The 24,815-nt window shown below is 45.9% G+C and overlaps 1 protein-coding gene across 1 annotated transcript in view; it reads left to right on the top strand.

Annotated features, from left to right (window-relative positions):
• The window catches only part of CAMK1D (calcium/calmodulin dependent protein kinase ID), a 204,879-nt gene that overhangs the window by 119,994 nt on the left and 60,070 nt on the right, over nt 1–24,815 (top strand). The window contains exon 3 of the mRNA XM_066633689.1: nt 11,133–11,207. Within this exon, the coding sequence (XP_066489786.1) occupies nt 11,133–11,207 (75 nt within the window). The remainder of the gene's footprint in view (nt 1–11,132; nt 11,208–24,815) is intronic.

The raw sequence follows: 24,815 nt of genomic DNA on the forward strand, positions 1-24,815 counted from the left end.
TCTGCCACTACACACTGAGTTTGTGTAACCCAGGGCATTGGAAACCTGGGTAGCCACGAACTGTGAGTATTCTGTGCATTCAGAACTATTTGGTTAGTTGCTTACAGAGCCTTCCTATGTATGTTTACCCAGTAGTAAGTCCCATTATGTTCATTGGGCTTACTCCCAGGTAAGTGTGTATTGGATTGCAGTCTTATGGCCCAATTCTATGCAACTTTCCAGCACCAATGCAGCCACGCAGCAAGCTGCACAATGCATCCTGCAATGGAGAGATAATCATGGAGGTCTCCTCAAAATAAGGGAACATTTGTTCTCTTACTTTGGGGCTGCATTGTGGCTGCATAAGTGCTGGAAAATTGGATAGGATTGGGCCCTTTGGCACTGGAAATTCAGGGATTATCAAGCAGCTTCTGAAATTTACACATTTATTCCAGACGCTGAAAGACAAAACAGCTTCTGTAATGGACAGGATATTGCAGACCAACCCTGGGCTGAAAAGATCTAGTCTTAAGCAAAGATAACTTATTTACTCATGTGCAAATAACATTCAATGTAAGACATAAAATTAAAAGAAAAAAATAGTGTACTTCTGGTTTGTGTAGCTCTCCAAATTGGTTTTTACTAAAAACACAGAATATTTAAGAGTGCAGTCCTATAAACACTTACTTGGGAGTGTGTATTACTGCAGCTTACTGTAGCATAAACAATGAGCTAAATATTCACTGTTGTTAAGTGTTCTAATTATATATTCCCAAATAACACAGTTCATTCAGATTCAAGACTGACTCTGGGTGCTCCCATCTTAATGTGAACATATGATCATAGCCTTAGAAAACTGCAACAATTTGGCATGAAAAGTGTGGCACAATCTGTTGATATAACATTTCAGAGGTTTGGAAACTACCTTAGGAGACCTGGGACAATATATGGTTTTAGGGAATGCAATATCAGTGGTTCCCTGTACACTCATTGTGGCAGCTGTGTAGCCCAATATAACTCTGACTGCAGAGATGCCAAATGAATTTCCTTCTTGGCAAGAGAATCAATCCTAGTCTTTATTTTTCTAGAGAGATATGTGAAACTATAATACACTTGAGGCAGATCAGAAGAGCTTTCTTAAACAGAGAAATTTTCAGCACAGTTTTTCTTCCTTGCATGCAAACTGTGCAAAATGCATTTATCTTTGAACTCTGTTGAACTTAACAGCGATAAGCCTGTTTGGAGAGAAAACTCACAAGAAGTGCTGAGCCGTCAGTTCTTTGATTCCTGTCACTTTGCATCTGTTGTCTCTAAGTTATGAAAGGCCGAAGCTGTGCAGTATTGACTTTACAGGGTAGGAAAGCTAACATCAACATCTGGTGCCTAAAAACCCCAAGCCCAGATCTTACCCTCGATTTCCTTTGTGAATTTCCACCATTGTCAAGAGAGGCTGACATCTCAGTATGCTCTCCATTAAAGATATTTTTGCTGGAAAACCAATTAGAAGGCACCCTACATGCCAGTGTGATGCTTTACAATCACCAGTTTTCCATTTCATATATGTAGAATCACTGGTGCTCATGAGTTTATGTGCAATCTCAGTCCTGGATTAGGTTCCCGTTACGGCTGCCCCAGGAGGGAAATGGCTGTGATGAAGACAAAGGATTAAGGGCCCAATCCTTTGGGCCGCTAGCAGAGGCACTGAGCTTTGCCACACTCAGAGAGGAGTGAGTGCTGGTGCCAGGCCAGCACCAGTGGGCATTGAACCCAGAGCCAGATGGACAACACTCAGAGGGACATAAAATTTCTTTCAGTTACCCTAAAAGCAGCTGCAGAACCTGGAAGAGTTGCCCAGAAGCCAGAAGTAACAAGAGGCAATGGGCTACGTCAGAATGCCAATGCAAGGGAGGGCACCAGAATGCAGGTCTCTTGTTATCTGGTGTGCTCCCTGGGGCATTTGGTGGGCCACTGTGAGATACAGGAAGCTGAACTAGATGGGCCTATGGCCTGATCCAGTGGGGCTGTTCTTATATTGTTAAAGACTATGGAGAAGACCATAGAGGATAATGTGCCATGATGAGAAAACTGTTGAAAATCACCGCATATGCCATAAACTGCAGTTAACAGGATGTGTTCCGTACCGTGCTACCTTCTTCATGGTCTGTTGACTGCCTTAGATTATTCGTAACAAGAGAACCAGGTGTGGCTTCATGCCCGTTTCACATCATAAGCAGGTGGTCAGAGAACAAGGCTGTGTACACACACACACACAGAACCAAACATGTCTTCCATTATTTCTTGAATGATGATTTCACATGGAAAGATGCACAAGCAAATAACTAACAAATGGGGTGTGATGCCCAAACTAGCAGCTGTCAGAAAAAGATGTTCTCTGGCCTATTGTGTCATAGCTTGGCTCTGGTATTGGTGTCTGATAGTGTGGGATTATTTTTCTTAGCACTCAATTTGATCAAAATCATTACTCACCTACAATCTAAGTAAACTTTTCTTGCTCTTTAATTTGCAGTCTTTTTTACTCCCAGCCTTAAGTTTTTTTTTATTCCTAGCGAGTAGAAACATGTGTTCCTATAGTACAAAAGTAAAGACTTTCTGTGACAGGCTGTTTTCTTTTTCAAGGCTTCTATTTGTCTCTCTTTGGGTTTAGGGCGCCTTCTCAATTCACAAGCATCTTCAAAGGAGTGGGGAGGAGATCTCTGGGATCCAGTAGAGTAGCTAGAGGTGGGGCAAAATGGTAAGTACTGCAGGCGCCGCAATGCGCAGTGTAAGCAGCCCTCCCATTCTCCATCAGAGCCATTGTGGAGAGCGATAGCAACACACAGGAGGTGCTGTTTGGTTCGGCAAGAGCCTGCACGTTGCTACCACTACCCGGAATGATTCTGTTGGCAATTGCGAGGGGCTACTTACACTGCATCTGTGGTACTTACCGTTCTCCCCCTTCCCCCGCTATGCTACTGCTGGGATCTTCACACCCTTGCTGCCAGGAACTTTGCAACCACACTTTTCAGGGCGATCCTTTATATTGCCTTCTCTTCCCTCTTCTGCCCCCCAACTTGCCCCTCCACTGCCTTAGAGCAGAAGAGGCCCAGGTAACTATGAAATGGCAGCACAAACTTGTGTGCCAGGGTTGGTCCTCCAAGTTCCTTTGTCAGCATTGGTCAGGGGCAACGTCCTGGGTTGCTCAGCTACTGGTACTAGCACAAGATTCAGGGCCATCTATACAGGGGCGCCATTTCAGTTTTCAGTAGGGTTTCCTGCATTTCATGGGGGTAGGATTAGTAGAAGTGAATAGGTTGATTTCTCTTCCTCCCCCCCCCCCAATCTGGCCCTGGCTTGCCCCAACACCCAAATCTTCCCTGCACGTCTCCTTCTCCCTCCACCCTGCTAGGATCCCGGAGGCAATTTGCTTTTAGATTTGCTTCCAGGCTGCTTTGTTTCCTTGGTAATGTGAGATCTGGTGAAGTCAGACTCTGGGAGAGCCCTGTTCATCAGATGCCCTCTGCTTCTCATTCTGCTGTCACCAATTTGCTTTGGCTTCCCTCAAATTTGTTTGGCATTTCACCTGAGGCACACACACACGCACAAATTCACTGGATATCAATTTAAGCAGTATTTCAGAGGCACCGCTCCTGGGAGCTATGTTACAAATAAGAGAATGTTGAAATCTTCTCAGATATACTGCAGGGCTTGATTGCACATGGCACTCTTACGTGCATGAATCCCGTACGTTCAGTTTGCATTATTGACACATCTTTTTTCCACACTTCTCTGCGACGGAGCAAAAGCAGTTGATGTCTGGTTTGACCCAGGGTTTCTTTGCCCTTCTGATTACAATGGACCCGTGGTATCCATGGATTCAGCATCTGCGGATTTGACTTGGCGCGGATGCAAGTTCAAATGACTTTAAAACCAAAAAAAGGGCACAAAAATTGGGGCTCGTAGTGTTTCTTTGCAAAACGGCACCATTTCCGAGCCTCCACAGTTACGGTACTTTTAGAGCTGAAAGACACACTTCCAGGTCACATGGAGGTTCCTTTTCCGCTACTAGCATCTCCCCAGCATAGTGCAACCTGGGTCTTTCAGAAATAGCTGCAGAGGTTTGGAAATGGCACAGTTTTGCAGAGAAATGGTAGGAGCCTGATTGTTCATACCTTTTCGGTTTATAGCCATTTAAACCGAGATCCTGGTACCCGTGGGATTCCTGTATCCACAGGGGGTTCCAAAACAGACCTCCCCCCACAGATACCAGGGTCTGACTTGTATTTGAATTCTCATTATCAGTGTGCAAAATATTAGTTAGAAGACTGAACAAAAAGGTAGAGGGTGCCTGGAAACAGGGACTTGGAAAACCTCCAGTTGGCTTAATCAAGGATTTCAGGCAGTGCGTCATCTCTGCAAGAGCACTTTTGTTCTTCCATTTAACTCGTGTGCTCAATATTTTAGGGCCCGCTGCACAGGCCCTGCTTGTTCCCCTGAGCAAATGCTCACCCACAGCACAAATGAGAACACTGACTTTTCTGAGGCTTTTCTCCACAAGCCGCAATTATAGAGTGAAGCAGGAACAGAAAAAGAGCTTTGGAGATTAACCAGACTGCATTACTGGGGGTTCGGTCAGGCAGCACTTGCACAAAAAAAAGTCTCCCATTATGAAAACAGAGAATATTTAACAAAAGGCCAGCTAATGCAGGGAAGAGAAATCCATAGCCAAAGGTGAAAGAAACACCCCCCCCCCAAATGTGGCAAAGTAAAAGAAAATTTGCTGAGTAACCTTTAGATTAGTGCTTTGGGATTTAATGGCTTAGAAGTATTTTAATGACTCATGTCAAAAGATTAAACCTTGTCAGATTCAAAGAGCCTCATTATCGGCTCAGGAGTGTATTTATACTTGTCAAAAGAATAAATGATAGCTCTAAATCAACAACTTCCCCCTCCCCAAATTGAGTATTGAGTCTGTGAATCGTAGTTCTGTGCCTTAATTTTTAATCAAAGCAATAACCCTGAACAGCATTAGTATTAATCACATACAGTACTTGATTAGTAATTGCAGAGTTGTAGGCTTTCCCCTCTGGAGGAGGCAAGGCAGCTTACAGAATTGGATCCCTCCATATCTGTAGAATGCAGGAATAAAGGCAGAGGGGCGAGTGCCTCTCATGGGGCAGTTGCTGCTTCTCTGTTCAGCTCAAAGAGGCACCTGCAGGGCCTGCCCAAGTCCTCCTGAGGTGGCCTGCCAAATGCTTCCTCCTTTACCCAGTGAAGTGCCAACACTCCCGCTATCCACTGTTCTAGTTCAGCACTCTTCTCCCTTCTACTTGTCCTCTTCCCCTCCGTTCTTTTCTTCCAACCCAGGAAGTGAAAGGAGGAGGAGGAGCAGTGGAGGCAAGTAGGTGGACAGAGATGGGTGACTCCCCCTCCAGTGATGGAGCCAGTCCCCCTCTGCCCCTGCAGATCTAGTCCAGGCAGGTGAGGGTCAGGACTGCAAGTGGCAGGTTTCTCCTCACCAAGCACTCTGTCCATGCGGTCCGGCTGCAGAAATGGGAAGTATCCATATAAACCTGAGAAGCAGATGCTATGAAGATATCCGGGACAAGGTCTGTCACCGTGAATAGGGAGTCCAGGTTGGCGCAAACACAGCTTGTTTTTATCTACACAGTGCAGGATCAATTTTAGCTTTTGAAATCCCCAGATTGTGCATGACACACAGCCCAGAAAGCTTCCTGCTGCCTGGGCAGCTCTTGTATGGAAGCAGGAAGGTTCCAATGATGCATAGTTCTGCCTGTGTCAAGGGGGATTCCTGAGGCTGGAGCCGGGCAATGATTGCCTGATACCATTTTTGGATTCAGCAAAACCAATTCCAGTTTTGGATTCAGCACCCCCAAAATATCCTAAATTCAGTCAAATGACCTTGGCAACTAAAAAAAATGTGTGTGGGGGGGAGGTAGGCCTGCAAATAGGACGCATCTAAAGAACATTAGCCATGACTAAGCATCTTTGAAATCAGTGCAGGTGGATCTGGCAGCAGTGGTGCATGTTGGATCCTATCCCAGCTCCCTGCCCCTTTTCTGCTCCCTTCCTCTCCTTGGGTTTGTGCCAATTACAGAGCTGGCACAGGTCCGAGGAGACCCATTACAGAGCAGAAGGTTTATGGAGGAGGTAAGGGGATTTAATGTTCCTTTCCCCTTCAAAGCCTCCTGACCAGACCCACCCCCCACTGAATACTGCATGCTCCTTTTTGGCACAGCTACAATAGTGTAGGGGGGTGGAGGATAGGATTGGTCTCTCATTTAATGTTTTTGACTGGTTGTCATAGCAATGATGATGGTGTCTGTTTCATGCTAGACTAGTTCCCTATTTGAAAATTTTTTGGAAAAATGCTTTAAATGTATTCTGTTTTCCATAGAAATGTCTGAGAGACCAAACATTGATTTTTTTTTTTTTAAAGAAACAGATATTAGAGGATTAGCATAGCTGGAGACAAGAACGTATGCACTTTGTTTACAAGCAGAGCCAGTGAAATTCTTAGCCTGGAACTTAAAACCAATTACCAAAGTCACGTGTATATTGCTCTCAAATATATATATTTTCTCGTGTTTAGTATTTTGTAGAATTTTGTTAAACATTGTATGCCAGAATCTAGAGATATGCACAGCAGTGGAATTGTGGGTGCAGGTGCTGGTGCAAGGATCTCTCCATAAAACAGACCCGCTGAAATTCGCATAGGGTTGGGGTGAAGTCCTGTGCAGTAGGTAAGAGCAGTGGCAGACAAATGGCGGGGGCTGAGGGGGCCGTAGGTTCTGGGTGCCAAGCTGCAGTGGGAAGACAGAGTTTGCCTCCCAATTTATGGACCCTGGATGCCAAATGCCTTTTTACGCCACTGGGTAAGAGACAGCAGACAGGGTCCTCAGTACCTAGAGCAGGAATTTTCAAACTGGGGTGTCAAACTCCTGGAGAGTTTGAAAACCACTGACCTAGAGTGTGATTCCCAGCGACCAAATGAGTTTTTCCAACCCACAGCATCCACCATGTGTCAGCATGAACCTGCTCAATTGCAGGCGCAAGTTTGAATTGATCCATGAAGGCAGATCAGGCCCGGGAAGGAGGTCAGGATTCAGTGTGCACCTCTGCCTCCCTGAATGGGGCTGAATGATTAAGACTTGGACACCTTTCCCCCCCTTTCTTGCCCCCCATCCTTAAGCCTTGCAAATACACCCCGCTTTCTATCCTGTAGATCAGAGGTTTTCAAACTTTTGAGCTCCAGGACCACTTTTTAGAATTACAGTCTGTTGGGACCCACTGGAAGTGATGCCATTAACTTGGAGGTGATGTCATGGCCAGAGGTGACATCATCAAGCAGAAAAAATTTTAACACGCACATACGACAAAATATAATTAATTAATTCAGTAAATTAAAAGTTTACAATAAGTATAAGTTTAAAAAATTATTTAAAATAAAAACCCTCCTAACTCTCCCAAGTAGTAGCTGCCCTATTTAAAAAAAATTCCCCAAATATTTGAAAGGCTGCAATCCTATCCACACTTCCCCAGAAATAAGCCCCATTGAGTATCAGTGTTAAAAACATATAGAGGGTAGCCTGTTAAAAGTACAGATCTGTAACATTTCCCCAAATGCACATACCATGGTTGCATCAAGTCTAATATATTAAAAATAAAATGCTCTTTGAAATGAATGGGGACCCATCTAAAACTGACTTGTGACCCACCTAGTGGGTCCCAACCTACTGTTTGAGAAACACTGCTGTAGATTAACAAATGCTTTAAATGTCCAGCTCTGTCAGCCTGTCATATTTCATTAAATGACATTGGGGGGGGGGGAAATAAATTGTTTATTAACACAAGATTCATGCATGATTTGCAACAGCGTCCCTGGTGTATCAAAGGAAAAGATTGTTTTATCAGCGGCTGGTTCCAGCACCGTGCGTAATGCGCCCTCTTATTTTAGGCCTTATTTAATAACCACCTTTCATTCTGAATACCTTAAACTAATGAGATACAATGGGTAGGAAGAAATGAGTCACCATGTGTGAATTGCATGTGCAATTTGGGTGTTTGAAAATGAGAAACTTCCAGTGTGTTTCTGATCAGGAGCTGGGGGGGAAAAATTATTGATAGTCAGAAAAGGATTTTTCCATCCTGTTTTGTTTTTTTCCTAATTCTAGACTCGAAAATCTCAGAGTGTCAACCAGGCGACCATTAGTCCTTCTCTGAAATCTTCTGCTTCATTGTCTTCAAATAATATTTGCCCCCACCAAGAGCAAGGCATGTCTTCAAAACATCACTGTGACCCTTCTGGTCCTTGCAGATTATTGTACATGAAGTAGTTATCTGCATAGTCCAGGAGATCCCACTTATAAGTCTCCCCACCATAAATTTCCTCAACTTTTTTGAGGAACTGGGTATATTAGGTACAATTTCCTGCACTGGCATCCTTTCCAGCTGGAAGTCTGCCCAGGTATCTTTTTACTCTGAGCTCTTAAAGAGCATCCCTGATACTTCGGTTTTGGTGTTGCTGGGCCTGCATGCTCTTCTCTCTCCTCCTTGCACATTCCAAGCTTTCAAGAGGCATCATGATTTACTACAGTCAGTTGTGTCGCTACGGGAAGGGCAGCAACAGTGGTGTTGCTGGAGTGAGTGCAGAGCGCTAAGTTTTGCAGGGAGCCTCACCGCAGTGTGCAAGCAGCCCCTCCCCTTCAGAGCCACCCCAGATGGGGGGGGGACTGCAAAACAGAGGGGACACTTGCATGCTGCAGTGAGGCTCCCTGCAAACTTAGTGCTCTGCACCCCTTCTAGCTAAGCCACTGGGTGGTGCAGTAAGTATTGCAGGAGCCATCGTGCCTGATCTTGTCTGATCTTGTAAGCTAAGCAGGGTCAGGCCTGGTTAGTACTTGGATGGGAGACCGCCTGGGAATACCGGATGCTGTAGGCTTATACCATAGTCTTTCAAGACTGAAGGTTGCCAACTAACCATGCCCAGAATGACTCTGACAGTGAGTGGGAGGGGCTGCTTTCCTGGTGAATTGCAGCACCTGCAGTACTTGCCACACTGCCCCCTTGTAGCTACGCCACTCCTACCAGTGTGTGAATGGCGCTGTTCTGGATTCAATGAACTTTCTATTTTCGCCTATTTTTTTAGCTTTCTCATCCCCCAGAAGTTTCTAAAAGCAGCTCAGACATCTTCCTGCAGTAAGTTCTGTCTTTAAAAAAAAAATCATACTATGTGGTTTTATTATCTTCATATTTGGACTTCTCCAGGGCAAAAGGATGCTGGAGACCCTTGTGCTAAAATTGGCATGTGTTCACTGATGGGCAGCCAAGTCCCCTTGGCTAAGCGAAGGGGTAAGATGGCCGGCTGCGGTTGACCCTCACTCCTATTATCCACTGATCCTAGGTTATTAGCAGGCCTTTTTTTTTAAGGGCAGCCATAGTGCTGTTCTTGGTTGTTGCTTCTAGTTCATCACTGTTGCACCGGGTTGCAAAATTTGGGAATTTCTCAGTGGCATAGCAATGGGGGATGTGGTCCTATGGCTTTCGGAGAAGAGCAGTGGACATGCTCACCACAGCCAAAGCCAATGTGCGCCTGCTCCTGGCGTGTCATGACCAGCCTCTCTGCCCTCTGGCAGTGAAAGCTGGCAACCTGGAAGTGACGTGAATATGTGGTGACATCATCACATCACTGCCAAACTTCCGGTTTACTGAGCTCTACCTTTAGCAATGCTGCTGAATGCTCTGCTTTCTAACTGCCACTTTGTTAGATTATTCCACACATTTTGAATGTTTGCAATTCATTTTATGGTATCTCTTCCTCTCTTAGGCGTTATCTCCGCTTGGTCTCTTAACTACTATTCTCTTCCTGAGAGTCAATTGTTTCCTCACTTTGGGGTTAACATAAATTAATTGTGCACACTGGATATTGTTTAGAATTGCCTGAGCAATAATCTCTGGGAGGATTGCTTTTGAGAAGCTAATTAGATGGTGGTTTGTGTTGCATCTCTTTCAGTCATCACCTAAACAGCAAATACTTGCAGCTTTGCAGACAAAGCTGACCTGCAATCCTGACCTGGAGGCTGTGTGTTTCTTCCAGCTGTTTAATTATTTTAAAAATGTGATTCCTCTCTTAAGATAATGAGAACAGCTGCTAGTTCATTTAAATGACTTTCAGTTGTGTATCTCAAGGAATTGTTAGTTCATGTTTATAAAGTGATGCATAAGAACTAGTATTTGCTACAGCCCAGTATCTTGCCTCCCAACACTGTAACTAGAAGTATTAATTTATCAGCACAACATTCTAATATATGATTCTTTTTCCTACCACCTTTGAACTTTCAGTGACAAATTAATTTTTGACATTCATTCTATTCATTTTTTTCAGTCTGCTTGAAATTCAGTTGTGCTAAATCCTGCCATAAAGGCTGTAATCATAAACACACTTGCCTGGGAGTAAGTCACATTGAATATACTGGAATTTTTGAGTAAACTTGCTTAGGATCGCTCTGTAGTTCTGGTAGCAATAATTCCACATTTTATATGTTTACACTCACAGAAACATCCATTCAAATGCGCGCTCTCTCTCTCTCTCTCTCTCTCTCTCACACACACACACACACACACACACACACACACAAGACCCCAATCCTACTGTGCCCCCCACTGATACAGTGTCTGCCAGAATGCCTACCATTGCAACCTGTGGTGGGGGGCAGTCCAGGAGGTCTCCTCTGGGTATGGGACAAATCCAAACCCACTTCCTTCCTGGCCCCAATCCACCCATCTCTCACTGCCCTATTCCTCTCTCCCCTGCCCCATTACTGCTTTGTTTTGCCCTCTCCACCCGATTCCACCCTCCCACCACCTCCACCTTCACCTCCATCTTACCTGGATCACTGGACAGCTACGGATCCACTGGCACTTGCAGGAAGACTCCAGCCTTCCCATCCCCGGCAGCATGCTATTGAGATTCCCAGGAGAGGCAGGCCTACCGGTTATTCAGTAGTATGTTTGACACTCTAGGTGTACTTGAGATCATAAACAGCTTTGATGGTTTAAGTGAAACAGTCTTGTTCTGGTGCTATGGATGGATATTCATTGGACACTTACCTTATGATGTTACTTTTTAAAATCAGGATCAAGCATGAAAACATCGTTGCACTAGAAGACATCTATGAGAGTCCAAACCACTTGTATCTGGTCATGCAACTGTAAGTACCCTGTATAACTCTTACCAAGTTGCCAGTCTACATTGATACTGTTTCCCAGATGCAAGCAAGAGAATGGTACCGTCCCATCCAAAAAAATATCAGATCAAAGACAAAGGAAAGAAATTGGACAAGCATTGCTCAAGTGTTGAAATCTCTTGAAGTGCCACATGTGTAAACTCCCAAATTTTTTGAACATTTTTTTCCCATTATCTGCTCCATTTTAATTGTATTCTTTTGCAAAATAATTTTAGCTGCATCTTTTCACTGCTATTTTGCTATTGCGTTTTGTTAAATATTTGAATCAGTGGTGTAGCTAGAGGGGGTGCCAAGCACTAGTTTTTGCAGGGAGCCTCGCTCACCACGGCATGCAGGTGGCCCCTCACCTTCCCCTTCGGAGCCATTCCGGACAGTGGGAGAAAAACGGATGCCTTTTTGGCAGGAGGGTTAAAATAATGAAATGTTAATTTACACTTTAAGAGGCATAGTATGGAGAAACTAGGAGTTTCACAGGCCTGGAGCTGATAAATTGTGGGGCTGAAGTGTGTAGCCTGTGCTCCAAAACCACCTTTACGGTTCTCATTGCAAGAAATGCTGCTGTCAAACGAATAACTATAATAAATGAAACATGTGCCGTTTCCTCAGTTCAGCCTAGGACAAAATGTTCATGGTCAATTTCTGGTTTCTGAGGAAACTGTAACCTGTTGAAACAAAAGATGGGCACCTACTTTATTGCCTCACTGCCCAGTTTGCTCTACAGTTCCTTTGCCTCTTCCAACTTGTCCTCAGCAAGGCTACCTCACCCCATTGCAGGTGTGCAATGCTGGCAATGGCCACCCTGAAAGCAAGGTTCCTTTTATATTTTCACAAGGATGTAGTTTTATAAAAATCATGTTGTTACAGCTGTCTTTTTTTTTTTAACATTCAAAGGGGAACAGGTGCTTCCAAGAGAGCAATTTTGGAAGGTTAAAAACCAAGTTTTTTATTTTTAAAAAGTGTGTGAATGGTGGCTCTTAACAGCACCTTCCTGCAATGATTCTGCCAGTAAATTGCTCAGCCCTCGTCATGCAAACATGTCCCAGCCAAAAGCACTGAGTAGCATTCAAGATTGAGTTTTTGCAGCACGATGATCATTTTGTGTTTGTTTCGCAGTGAATGCAAATGATGTGTTTTAAGCGAAGAAGCCCACCGCTGTGTTCATAATGTTGACATTGTATAATAACATTTAGAACACAGCGGGACGTCTACCTGCTGGGGACAGAGACAAATGGCAGAATCCTCGAGGGGGTTGTTCCATCATCTGCACTCCCTAGTTCCAGAGCGGGAGAGACGCAACGTTTTCGTCAGAAATAATTGTTGTCTTTTGCTCTGGCTCAGTTGTGGATTTGATGAGGAGCAGTCATTTGTCTTCTGGGACTCTGTGCAAATTACACTCTGCAGGTCAGAAATCATGCACTAGGAATAGTTGCGTAGACTCCAGTGCGGTAGCCCCACCCCAGTGTGAGTTCAGTGGAATAAGGTATACAGATTCAGCCTACTTATCCGCGGATTTTGTATCCACGGATCTGGCTCAACATGAGTCCTTCAGATGTGCGTTGAGCCAGATTCAGCCCAACTTGAAGCCTCCAGAGGCGACTGGAGCAGAGCTCCGGTCCCTTCGGAGGCTCTTCTAAGACCTGTGGAAGCCTCCGCAGGCTGTAGAAAGCCTTCCAAGACCTCCGGTTTTCCATCAAAACTGGAAGTGGCATTTTAAAGCCTTATAAGGCCTTTGGAAGGCCTGGGAGGGCTTTCCCTAGCCATCCAAAGACATTATAAGCCCCTAGAACGTCACTTCTGGTTTTATGCAAAACTGGAAGTGACCTTCTAAGGCTTCCCAGAGGCCTTACAAGGCTTGGTCACCTTTGGAGGCTTTAAGGGATACCTAACTGTGAATTTTTTCATCCATGGTTTTTGGTATCCACAGGGGGTCTGGAAACAAACCCCCTGCGGATACCAAGGCACCACCTGTAAGTTGGACAGTGGTGGATCTACACACACAAACCCTGAGGAAGAGACAAAACTTGGGGAGAGAGAAGGAGGGCAAGGGAGGAGTACACACTTCACAGGGAATGATCAGCTGCTCTGTCAATAGGAAAAGGGCAGCCCAATCCTGAGCTGCCCAGAGCTGCGGGACCTGGCGGCTCCACAAAGGGCTCCCACCAGATCCAGAGCCTCCCACGCTATTGCGGGAGGCTCCTTGGGAGAAGGGGACATTTGTCCCCTTCCCCCAAGTAAGGGAAGCAGTCCTGCAATGGGACTACTCACTTTAGTGGCGACTGTTTGGTCACCGCTAAAGTGAATGCACTCGTGTAGGGCGCAGCCCTGCCTGAGCACCCTAGATCCTGCGGAGCTTGGCTCCACGGATCTGCCTCTCCACCCCCCGACACACCTCCCCCACGCCCCCAGCCACGCCTCCCCCCTCCCCGGAACACCTCCTCCACGCCCCCGGACATGCCCCCATTTCCCGTTCCGCAGCCCGGCAGTCACAGACACCGCCGAGCCACAGAACACTGGTGCTCGCCGCGTGCTGGCTCAGCGCCGGCCAGAAACGTCCGTGGCGCGGACCACAGGATTGGGCTCTGAGTAAGGGCCCAATCCTAACCCCCACCACGTTGCGCTATGCAGGTGTGCTGACTGAACATGCAGTGCGTATCGCGATGGGGGCAACCAGACACCTTGGGAAAATAAGTTGTTATTGGCAGTGATGTGAAAACATCATCACTTCACAGTTGATTGCTTCCGCATCTGCACACTTGGTGGGTGACATGGCTCTGAGCGCTCTGGGAGACTTGGTTCCAGCCTACCCTTGGTGTTATTTTGAATGAAAGGGGCAGTAGACAAACACTGCAGTTCATTACTCTTGACAAAAGCATATTGACCGAATGGTGCTGTAGTGATACCATCTGTGGGATAGTCATCTAAACCAGAGGAGTTAATTGTATGGCAGTTCAATACCTAATTATGAAAACAGTGTCGGCTTGAAAACCTATAGCAAGCTGAACCAGGGCGCTGAGTGCACTTCTGATCTGGGAATTGTGGTTTTGTCTTCAGTAGCTGTTCACTATTTTCATTTTCTTTTGGAAAGAAAAAATGGCTAATCCTAAAATCCTCTACACATCACATTTTCCTCGGAGGAAGCCCCTTTGAACTCACTTTTGAGTAGGTATGCCCAGGATTGCACTGTAAATTAATGGAGATCCATTCCAGGGTGTTTGATAGGAAACTGCTCTTTACTTGTTCCGTGCCAATGAGACGTGTCACCTAATGGAAGGGATTGAACTCAAGAACGTGATTGTGTATGGATAGGCAGATGTTTTAGTAACAGATTAATGAGGGCAGGGGGGGGGTGATTCGCAAGATGGATTTAAGACGTGGCTACATAATCCGCCTGCCTTGTAACTGTGAGGTTTCGGTCTGAGCCTGAGTGCAATAGTACCATATACATTGAACCAAGCCCTAGCATCCTCTTGGTCAGGGGAGTCCAACTTGTTGCAAACTGGGGGCCAAATAGCATTTGTGGTGGCTGTTGAGGACCCATAGTGATGTTATCAAGCAGGAGGTGGGGGGCCTAGGTGCAAGACATTCAGTTCTTCTCTACAGATTAGCATTCTGCTGAACGGTTGGGGTGAGGGTCAAGAAAAGCTCAACTCTGACCAACAGTGTTGGCTGCCGGGGCCAGGTGACCCAGAAACATCACGCCCCATGCCATCGCGTCACCCCCACCCTGCACCGGACTCTCCCCCCCCCACTTTCAGAATGGCTTCGTTTTGAAGCCTTTAGGAGCCAAGTGAGGGTGGGTGGGACCAATTCGTGGCATTCACTGCTTGCTTCCAGCAAACGAGCACGTGCGTGCCTCCCCACAGTGGACCCAAGAAACACCCAGAATGCTGCTTAGGGGAGCACGTTGCCCCAGTCGCGCTTTTGCATGCTACCAGGCCCTACAGGCAGCAACTGTTACCCTGCACATGCCTGACCTCGTCTGATCTCGGAAGCTAAGCAGCGTCAGACCTGGTTAGTACTTGGATGGGAGACCGCCTGGGAATACCGGGGGCTGTAGGCTTCTACCATGATCTCGGAAGCTAAGCAGGGTCAGGCCTGGTTAGTACTTGGATGGGAGACCGCCTGGGAATACCGGGGGCTGTAGGCTTATACCATAGACTTTCGAGACTGAAGATTGCCAACCAGGCCTTACGACACCTGTTACCTAGGACCTGCCCCTCCCAGCCACTTGCTTTATCAGTTACTGTTTCTGACCCATATATACCCTATGCAGCGGTTCTCAAACCTTTTAGCATCGAGACCCACTATTTTAGAATGACAATCTGTCAGGACCCACTGGGAGTGATGGCTACAAGTGACATCATCCAGCAGGAAATTTTTTTAACAACCCCATTGTTGGCATCCTTCAGTCTCGGAAGACTATGGTATCGCACTCTGAATGGTGGTTCTGGAACAGAGTGTCCTCTCCAGTGCGCGAAGCCTGGGTAGAGTAGATGTGGAGGATAGACTTTCCCCATGCAGCAAATCCCCCCTCTCCACGTCGCTGAAATGGTCCAATGGAAAGGCAGAGGCCAATACGGTTGGTTCCAGCGGCGTCGCAGGAGTTGCCAGAACGTGACTGTGTTCAGCCATGTACTGCCTCAGGGACTCCAGCTCTGGATTTTGCCTCCAGGTTGACTCCTGAAGCCTTTTCCATAACTGGATGTAGCCACAAGGCAGTGGAGGTTTGGGATCAGAGTTTTCCTTCTCTGAGATGAGCTGCCTTCCCAGGCTAACGAGTCCCATCTACCCGGTGGCTGTTTAGTCGCCTCTTACGACAAGTACAGCCAAACTGAGGGCCTATTCTTATCCTCAGTCCCCAGGGATAACAACCCCATATGATAAAATCAAATCAGCCAATCAAGTAAATTATGTTCACAATAAAGCTGTTAAAAATTTATTTAAGATAAAGAACCGTCCTAACCTTCCCAAGCAGTTGCTGATCTGTTTAAAAAAAAATCCCCAAACATCCCAGTCCTATCCACAGTTAACTGAGAGTAAGATCCAATGACTATCACTGTTAAAAGCATATACATAGTAACCTATTAAAATTAATGATCTGTAACACTTCCCCCGATGCAGTCACATACCATGGTAGCATCAGGTCTAATATATGAAAAATAAAATGCACATTGAAATGAATGGAGACCCACCTGAAATTGGCTCCTAGAGGTCCCGACTCACAGTTTGAGAAGCACTGCTCTATTGCAAGAGGTATGTAGTGCAGCTGATTGCTGTGGCTGTATGAAACTCAAGATTTCATACAGCTCATGCTGTAGAGAGGTGCATAAAATTAAAAATTACCTCTTGAAGAGATCAGTGAGAGTCACTGGTAAATATCTGCTGTTTGGATTAAAACTGTGGAGGAAGGTTTATTTTATTTCAAGTGAGCAATTCATTTAGATTTATAAGACAAACATGCCAGTGCCGAACACGCACAGTCCACTTTTAACGCACTGATGAAGCAGATCTTGTACATAGGAACATCAGAACAGCCCCACTGGATCAGGCCATAGGTCCATCTAGTCCAGCTTCCTGTATCTCACAGCGGCCCACCAAATGCCCCAGGGAGCACACCAGATAACAAGAGACCTCATCCTGTTACCCTCCCTTGCACTGGCATTCTGACATAGCCCGTTTCTAAAATCAGGAGGTTGCACATACACATCATGGCTTGTACCCCATAATGGATTTTTCCTCCAGAAACTTGTCCAATCCCCTTTTAAAGGCGTCCAGGCCAGACGCCATCACCACATCCTGTGGCAAGGAGTTCCACAGACCAACCACATGCTGAGTAAAGAAATATTTTCTTTTGTCTGTTCTAACTCTCCCAACACTCAATTTTAGTGGATGTCCCCTGGTTCTGGTGTTATGTGAGAGTGTAAAGAGCATCTCCCTATCCACTCTGTCCATCCCCTGCATAATTTGCAAAAATTATGCAAAATTTTTGCAAAAGCCAGTTTCTTGTTCATTTTGTGGCTCGTTAAAAACATTTCTTTCCCACCAAGCTATTGAAGTTTCATTTCTCCCTGGTGATGGCATGCAGTTTTGCCGTTTTATTTTTAAGTGTTGATTCCTGGGTCTGATTTTTTTACGTGGTCTGTTACTGCCAATTTTTTTATTGTTGTTGTTTTATTGTGTTTGATTTTGGTTTGGTTTTGACCTTGTAAACTACCTTGAGCTCCTCTCATTTGGGAAGGGAAAGGCAGAGAATAAATGTTTTTAAGTGATGTAAATAAATTCTGCAATTAGCTGGTCTTAAAGGTGCTGCAGGACTTCTTGCGTTGCGTCCCTCGCCTTTGTCTTTCACCCTAGCGGTTTTTCAGTACAGGCTGACAGAATATTTAAAGAGAAACCACAGCAGGTTCCTCTTTTGAAGTTTGAACTGGGCTTTCTCCACACTTTCCAGTTTGCATAATGGGAGAATGCTAGATGGCTGCATCAGTCTTGCTTCTTTTTCCACGCTTGAGGCAGGCTGTCCATCTTTTTTTAAGCACCCTGTGTAGATTTGCGTTTGTAGCATCACCCTCCATTTTAATTTTCAAAAATGGAAACTTTTTTTAAGCAGCTGGAAAACGGCCTCAGGATGGAGGAAGATGCCTTGGTGACAGCTCAGATGCTACCCAGTTGGCAGAATCCACAGGGGGTGCTTGCTGCATTTCCAGATCTGCCCCACTGCTCTATGAATGTCATGTCTGACTTCACCGAAGTTTATACTGCAACCCCTGCTGTGTTCTGGTTTCTCTGCCTGGGGATTGCTGAGATCATTGTTTATTCCTAAGTCAGAGCCCTTTACTGCAGTGGTCTTCCTGGGCCACTTTGGAAAACCTCTGGGCCACCTGATCCTCCTTTGACTTTTCTTTAGTTAAAAAAAAAAATGAGACAAGAGATGATGTGTCACTGGAAAAGCCTACATTGGTATTGCTAATACCGGAGCAAAAGAAGTACCGTACAGTCCAGAATAGGGGGGCTCTATACCGTTGGTGCAATCGACAATTTAGTGGACATTTCTGCAAAGAACATTACGTACGCGGGCTGTTTTCAGCGCTCCCACCCAGCATATGCTTTGCATAGCCCTGGAATGCCTTTCTCCTACCTTGTCTCTGCAGAGGATGTTAATGCCAAACATAGAGCTAAGAAAAAGACAGGAGTGACACATAACCCTGAACTTTTATCAAACTGAAAAGTGACATTTGAGTGGCAGGACTGTGACGCAGATTGAGAGAGTCCACCCCCACATCTACATGGTGCAAGTATGGACTGGCGTTTGGTTGGCAGTGCCATTCATTTGGATGCTGACTATGTCAAGCAGACTGTATCCTCTGGATTCCCTGTTGTCAGTACCTAACAGCCAGACTGTACCAAGTACTTCAAGCATTATGTACAGTGGGCCTTTAGTATCCATGGCCCATTCATCAGTATGGAGAGTCCTTTTAAATGCCTCACAATCTGTTTTGGTTTTTACCACCCTGAAGAGTTTGGAGTCCTCTGCCAGCTTGGCCACCCTCACTGCTTACTCTCAGCTGCAGATCATTTTGTGAACACATGAGTAATGTTTTAGAATGTATATGGCACTTAATTGAGTCTCTGCTAGTCCAGGACTGGATTGTGTTGGTCTTTGATTTTAAACCCTCTCAATTATTAACACATACCACATATTATTAACACATATCTGGCCCTCCTCACCCCAGCAGTGTCTTTTCTAGTGGCTGCCTGCTGGTGTTCTTTTGCGTCTTTTCAGATTGTGAGCCTTTTGGGGCAGGGAGCCATTAGTTATTTGATTTCGTCTGTAAACCACTTTGTGAACTTTCAGTTGGAAAGCGATATATATACTGATAGTAATACTGATATATATCCATGGGGAATCCATTCCAAGACCCCTGCAAATTCCATGGATGAGATTGGGGGGGCTATGCCAGCAATCCAGAAGTGCCTTTTAGAAGTGTCTGGGAGGCCTTCTGAGATGCAGGGAGGTCACGCTCTGCCTCCCTGCACTTTAGAAGGTCTCCAAGATGTTTCTGAAAGGCACTTCTGGTCACAACTAGGGAATCCTCCAATGCCCTCTAGCTGCAGGCTCAGTATTCACAGATATTCAAATTCATGGATGCCGAGCCTACTGGATCTTTTTTGACAATATATGCATAGCTGCTGGGTCAATTTCCAAGGTCCCTGAAGACTCAGCTTCAATTCTCGGCTTCTGTGCATACTTTGACCGCGTCACTGTATGTGTGCTTCTGTGTTCCTCGTCTCTAATGTGGATAAAAACATTGTGTTGCTTAGTCGACTGGTGATAAGAATAAATTATTGTAAGAGGGGTGGGTCAGTTAACAATTCTGACAATGTATAGAAGCGGTTGCCATAGGAAGCTCCATGCAAACAGTACTCCATGTAAACTGTCAAGCAGACAGAAATGTTGATTCATTCTGGAAAGCAAAATAGATTGAAGCTAAAACTACAATGCTACACTTGCAGCTCAATCCCAGGAGAAAGTGTATAGAATTGCAGCCTCAGTTTGGGATTCTGCAAACATGTCTAGAGGCAAGATTACATCATCAGGCCTATATGTTGAACTATTGTAGATACTACTTGTAATTTCAGAGACGTATGGACACTGCAAGAGGGATCTGAAGGCCTTAGGAGTGGACCTCAACAAGTGGGAAACCCTGGCCTCTGAGCAGCCGGCTTGGAGGCAGGCTGTGCAGCATGGCCTTTCCCAGTTTGAAGAGACACTTGGCCAACAGTCTGAGGCAAAGAGGCAAAAAAGGAAAGCCCACAGCCAGGAAGACAGACCAGGGACAGACTGCACTTGCTCCCAGTGTGGAAGGGATTGTCACTCCTGAATCGGCCTTTTCAGCCACACTAGACGCTGTGCCAGAACCACCTTTCAGAGCGCGATACCAGAGTCTTTCGAGACTGAAGGCTGCCAACAACAATGGACACTGGATGTAATCTTGCAGAAAGTGCAAGAAGAGAGCCACAAAAATATTTGGTGGGCTAGAGCACCTTGCTTCTGAGGAAAGGCTACAATGTTTGGAGCAGTCTAGAAAGGAAAAGCCTGAGGGGAAGACATGATTGAAATACATAAAATTATGCATGGGATGGATAGTGTGGATAGAGGGATATTCTTTTTCCCTCTAGCACAACACCTGAACCAGGGGACATCCACTAAAATTGAGTGTCGGGAGAGTTAGAACAGACGAAAGGAAATATTTCATTAGTCTGTGGAACTCCTTGCCACAGGATGAGGTAATTGTACCTGGCCTAGATGTCTTTAATGGAAATTGGACAGATTTATGAAAGAAAAGTCCATCACAGCTCACAAGCTGTGATGGGTATGTGCAGCCTTCTGGTTTTAGAAGTGGGCTACTTCAGAATGCCAGGTGCAAGGGAGGGCCCCAGGATACAGATCTCTTGTTGTCTTGTGTGCTTCCTGGTGGGCCACTATGGGATACAGGAAACTGGACTAGAGCGGCCCTTGGCCTGACCCAGCAGGACTCTGCTTATATTCTTCTTAATTTTCAGCACTTGTAACCCCCAGTAGTTCAAATGAAATAGAATTGGGCACATGCTTCAGCCATTTCTGCCCAACGTTGCAGAAATGTGTACACTTGTGGGCTGGGCAGAAATGGGTTAATTATCCCATTGAAATCAATGGAAGTGATTAAAGTGCAATCCTGTATATACACTTTCCTAGGGCTGAGTCCCAGTGAATTCAGTGAGACTTACTTCTGAGCAGACATGGCTAGGATGGCCCTGTAAATGCTTATCTTTGGCTGGATTGTGCTTGGCAGTGTTGTTTAACAAGACTTTCCTTTTCACCAAGGAAACCCAACAGGCAAATTACTGTTCCCTCAACCTCAGCCCTGACCCTATCCTGCATTTTGCGAGAGAGCTGTTGCAAGGGTGAGATCGAGGATGTAACATTAGCTTAAGTGCTGGGATTTCTTTTCAATGTATAGTTGTGTCTTAAACATTAGCTGCCTGTGTAGCACACACTGCTCTTTTTGGGGAGCTTTGTCTTTCCCCAGCTTTAGCACCAGGGCAATTCTTTCTCTAGATAAGAAACCAGCTGAGCATTTTAGATGAGAAAGGTCTGCTAATGCATTTCCTAATTTTAATGTGGTTAAGACAGTCAGTTTTCCTTAACAAAGTAACCCAGGACAACAAGGCCTTTGGGACCCCATGAGCTACCAGGCAGCTGCCAAATTCTGCCCCTTCACCTCTTTTACACTCACTCCACGATGGGATTTGTAATTGCCTCCATTTAGCAGCAGTACCGGTCAAGGTGGAATTCAGCCCACGTTCTTCATCACACACGATCTGTTTTCCTCTGCCAGGCTTTTAGGCAGAATTACGCACAGCTCTTTTTGTTAGTAAATTGTGCTAATGGCATTAAAGGTCCAGCTAAGTGGTTTTGGCCAAGCGCAAAGCGGCGCATGCTGGTTTTATTTAACCAATATGTCGAGTGAATAGACCTAATCGTTGACTCTAATCTGAACAGGAAAGCACGTTTTAGAATGTGCCTCTCGGCAGTTTATCACTTCGCTGTCCAGCTATCATTTTGTATAAACATGTGGTTGTGGTAACACTGCCAGAGCTGAAAGAATTCATAGACACACTCATGCTATCCAGCTAAGGAAGGGCTTTTCAAACTGGGGCGTCGTGACGCCCCAGCCTGCAGGCCTTGGCCCCTTCCCCCTTAAGGGAGGCAGGGAGGTGGCAGCGGCGCAATCCCCAGGATCGCGTCTCTTGGGGGGGCTGCGGGGAGCCCGGCGTGACCTGCAACAGGGCTCCCCGCAGCAGTGAAAGTGGATGCAGATTGCGCTACATGTACCCAAGCCCCTGCAGCCCCCCCCGAGCGGTGTGATCCTGGGGATCGCGCTGCTGCCTTCCCCCGCCCCTGCTGCCTCCCGCCTCCCGCCCACGCAAGAACTTAGCGGCTCTCAAACTCTCCCAGAGCGTTTGAGAACCACTGAGCTAAGGGACATTCAGAAGCAGTAAAATTTCTCCACACTGTTGGATAGTTGTGATACCAGCTTTTCTCCCAACAAGCACATGCACTCTGCTAGTGTACCTGGGTCCATCAGGTTGTCACGTCGGATACCGAGCCCAATTTCAGTGTGCTTATACGCAGGTTCTGGCCTAGGTCATGTTTTGCTCTATTTCTCTGCCCCCTGCCTAAAGGAGGACAGCATTTTGAACATAAAGGTAGGAAGAAACTAAAGAATGGGGACAGGTGCATGTCTCTATAATACCGGCTTCCTCAGCTGTGACTCCGATGTGAATCAAGGGCATCAAAATCTCTGGGAGCTTTGTCAAGAAGCTCTAAGCCTGATAATTCTTGCGTTATAGAGTGTGAGTTTATGTTGTGGACCCCTTCTGCAGCTCAGCAGTGTCGAGACTCGTCGTGACGTCACCTCCAGATACGTGGTGATAATGTCGTCACATCATGGCTGGACTTCTAGGTTGCTGAACTCTATGCTGCCTGGGAGGTGCACAGCCACACACTATAGCAGGGATGTGAATCATAATGCTAGAAGATTCATATAATGCTAGAGGAATGTAGGAGCCACTTCCCATCTCTGCCCACCTACGTGTCTCCACTGCTTCTCCTCCCACCCCCTGGATTAGAAAAAGAAGACAGAGAGGAAGAAGAACTGTGCAGGGGAGTGCTGATCTAGAACCTTGGACAGTTGCGGAGCAAGCACATCATCAGGTTAGGGGGCCAGCATCTGGCATTAAGCCTCCAGGTCAGCCCCGTGTCACACATCGCTTCAGTAGCATCTGCAGAGGAAACGCATGTGCAGAGAGAGTTACCTGCTTCCTTCCCATGCCGGAATCGCTCACTAGCCCCATTTACTTGCATATCCGGCTGATCACTTGGTCATCAGGACATAATCATGGCCTCCCAGTTAGTATTCCAGTTGGAAGAAGAGCAGCTTTTGAAAGTGGAACACCTCTGGCCTTGTAGCATTCCAACGTGTTTATTTGTCATGTTGCCCCATTCTCATCAAAGAATTATGATGGACTGAAAGGCATTATAAATGGAAAGCTGGTACGCTGAATGAAGACTTATACTGCTTTCATGTTTCATGCATGCGAATGCCAATTTATGCATAATTATGCACGCTCCTTCAGAGGTAAATCTCATCTGTTTTCACTGTACTCGGTGGGTCATACTCCAAAGTTAAAGTGCAGAGTATTGCAGCTTTATGGCCCAATGCTATCCAACTTTCCAACACCGATGCAGCTGTGCCAACAGGGGCATGTTGCATCCTATGATGCTGATGGGCAGTCATGGAGACCTCCTTAAGGTAAGGGAATATTTTTCCCTTAGCTTAAGGCTGCATCGTGACTGCACTGGTGCTGAAAAATTGGATAGGATTGGGCCCTATAGTGTCCTCATTTATTTTTCCCCTAAAGACTCCCAGCATAGACTCTTCTTGACTGTAGTGCTGCATTGTTGACGTTTCCCTTTATTTTTGGACTTTAGCATCTGCTCACTAGACATCCAAGATCTTTTTTATTGCCCAACCACATGTTTTGAAAACCACATGGAAGGAACAAATGATGGAATCCCGTTTACTCATACCCATAAATTAACCTAAGTCACCCAAAGCCTGGCGTTCTTCCCTCAAATTCCCTCAATGAATTTGAAAATAGATGATACAGTTTCTAAGCACCTTCCTGGCTTCTTTACGTCTAGCAAAACATTGGTGTTTTTAACTCATTGAACACACTGAAAGGAGGAGTTCATTAGTATTCTTAACTGTAGATTTAAAAACACCTGAATCTTCAGTTAAGGATACTGATGACCCCCTTCCTTTCAATGTGTTCATTATTTCTGCATGATTTCCTTTCCCAAATTGCAGTTCCGTACTTTTGGATGGGTTGGGCAGTTTCACAAATGAGCTACTGAATTAAGGTAGTCAACCTTGCAACATAATTGATAACAGGGCTGAAAACCACAACACCCAAGACATCAGCACTGAAGAGGGACAGAGACATCAGCTGTTTACCTGAGTTCTATGTCTGGAAGGGATCTGAAGGCCTTAGGGGTGGACCTCAACAGGTGGGAAACCCTGGCCTCTGAGCGGCCCGCTTGGAGGCAGGCTGTGCAGCATGGCCTTTCCCAGTTTGAAGAGACACTTGGCCAACAGTCTGAGGCTAAGAGGCAAAGAAGGAAGGCCCGCAGCCAGGGAGTCACACCAGGGACAGACTACACTTGCTCCCAGTATGGAAGGGATTGTCACTCCTGAATCAGCCTTTTCAGCCACATTAGACGCTGTTCCAGAACCACCATTCAGAGCGCGATGCCATAGTCTTTCGAGACTGAGTTTAGGAACGACTTACCTAAGCTATTCACACAAACACACACTGCCAAAAAATATGTTTTGGTCGCCTCTGAGGCCGCATCTGTCATGAGAATTCTGAGAAGACAGTGTGTTCTGAAGACAACAGGCTGTTTGCGCCAATTGCCGTTTCTCCATCATTTTCATCCTGAAAGTTCCCCTTTGTGTATTCTTAGTGGGA

The sequence above is a fragment of the Tiliqua scincoides genome, chromosome 7, assembly GCF_035046505.1.
Source record: "Tiliqua scincoides isolate rTilSci1 chromosome 7, rTilSci1.hap2, whole genome shotgun sequence".
Lineage (NCBI taxonomy): Eukaryota > Metazoa > Chordata > Lepidosauria > Squamata > Scincidae > Tiliqua > Tiliqua scincoides.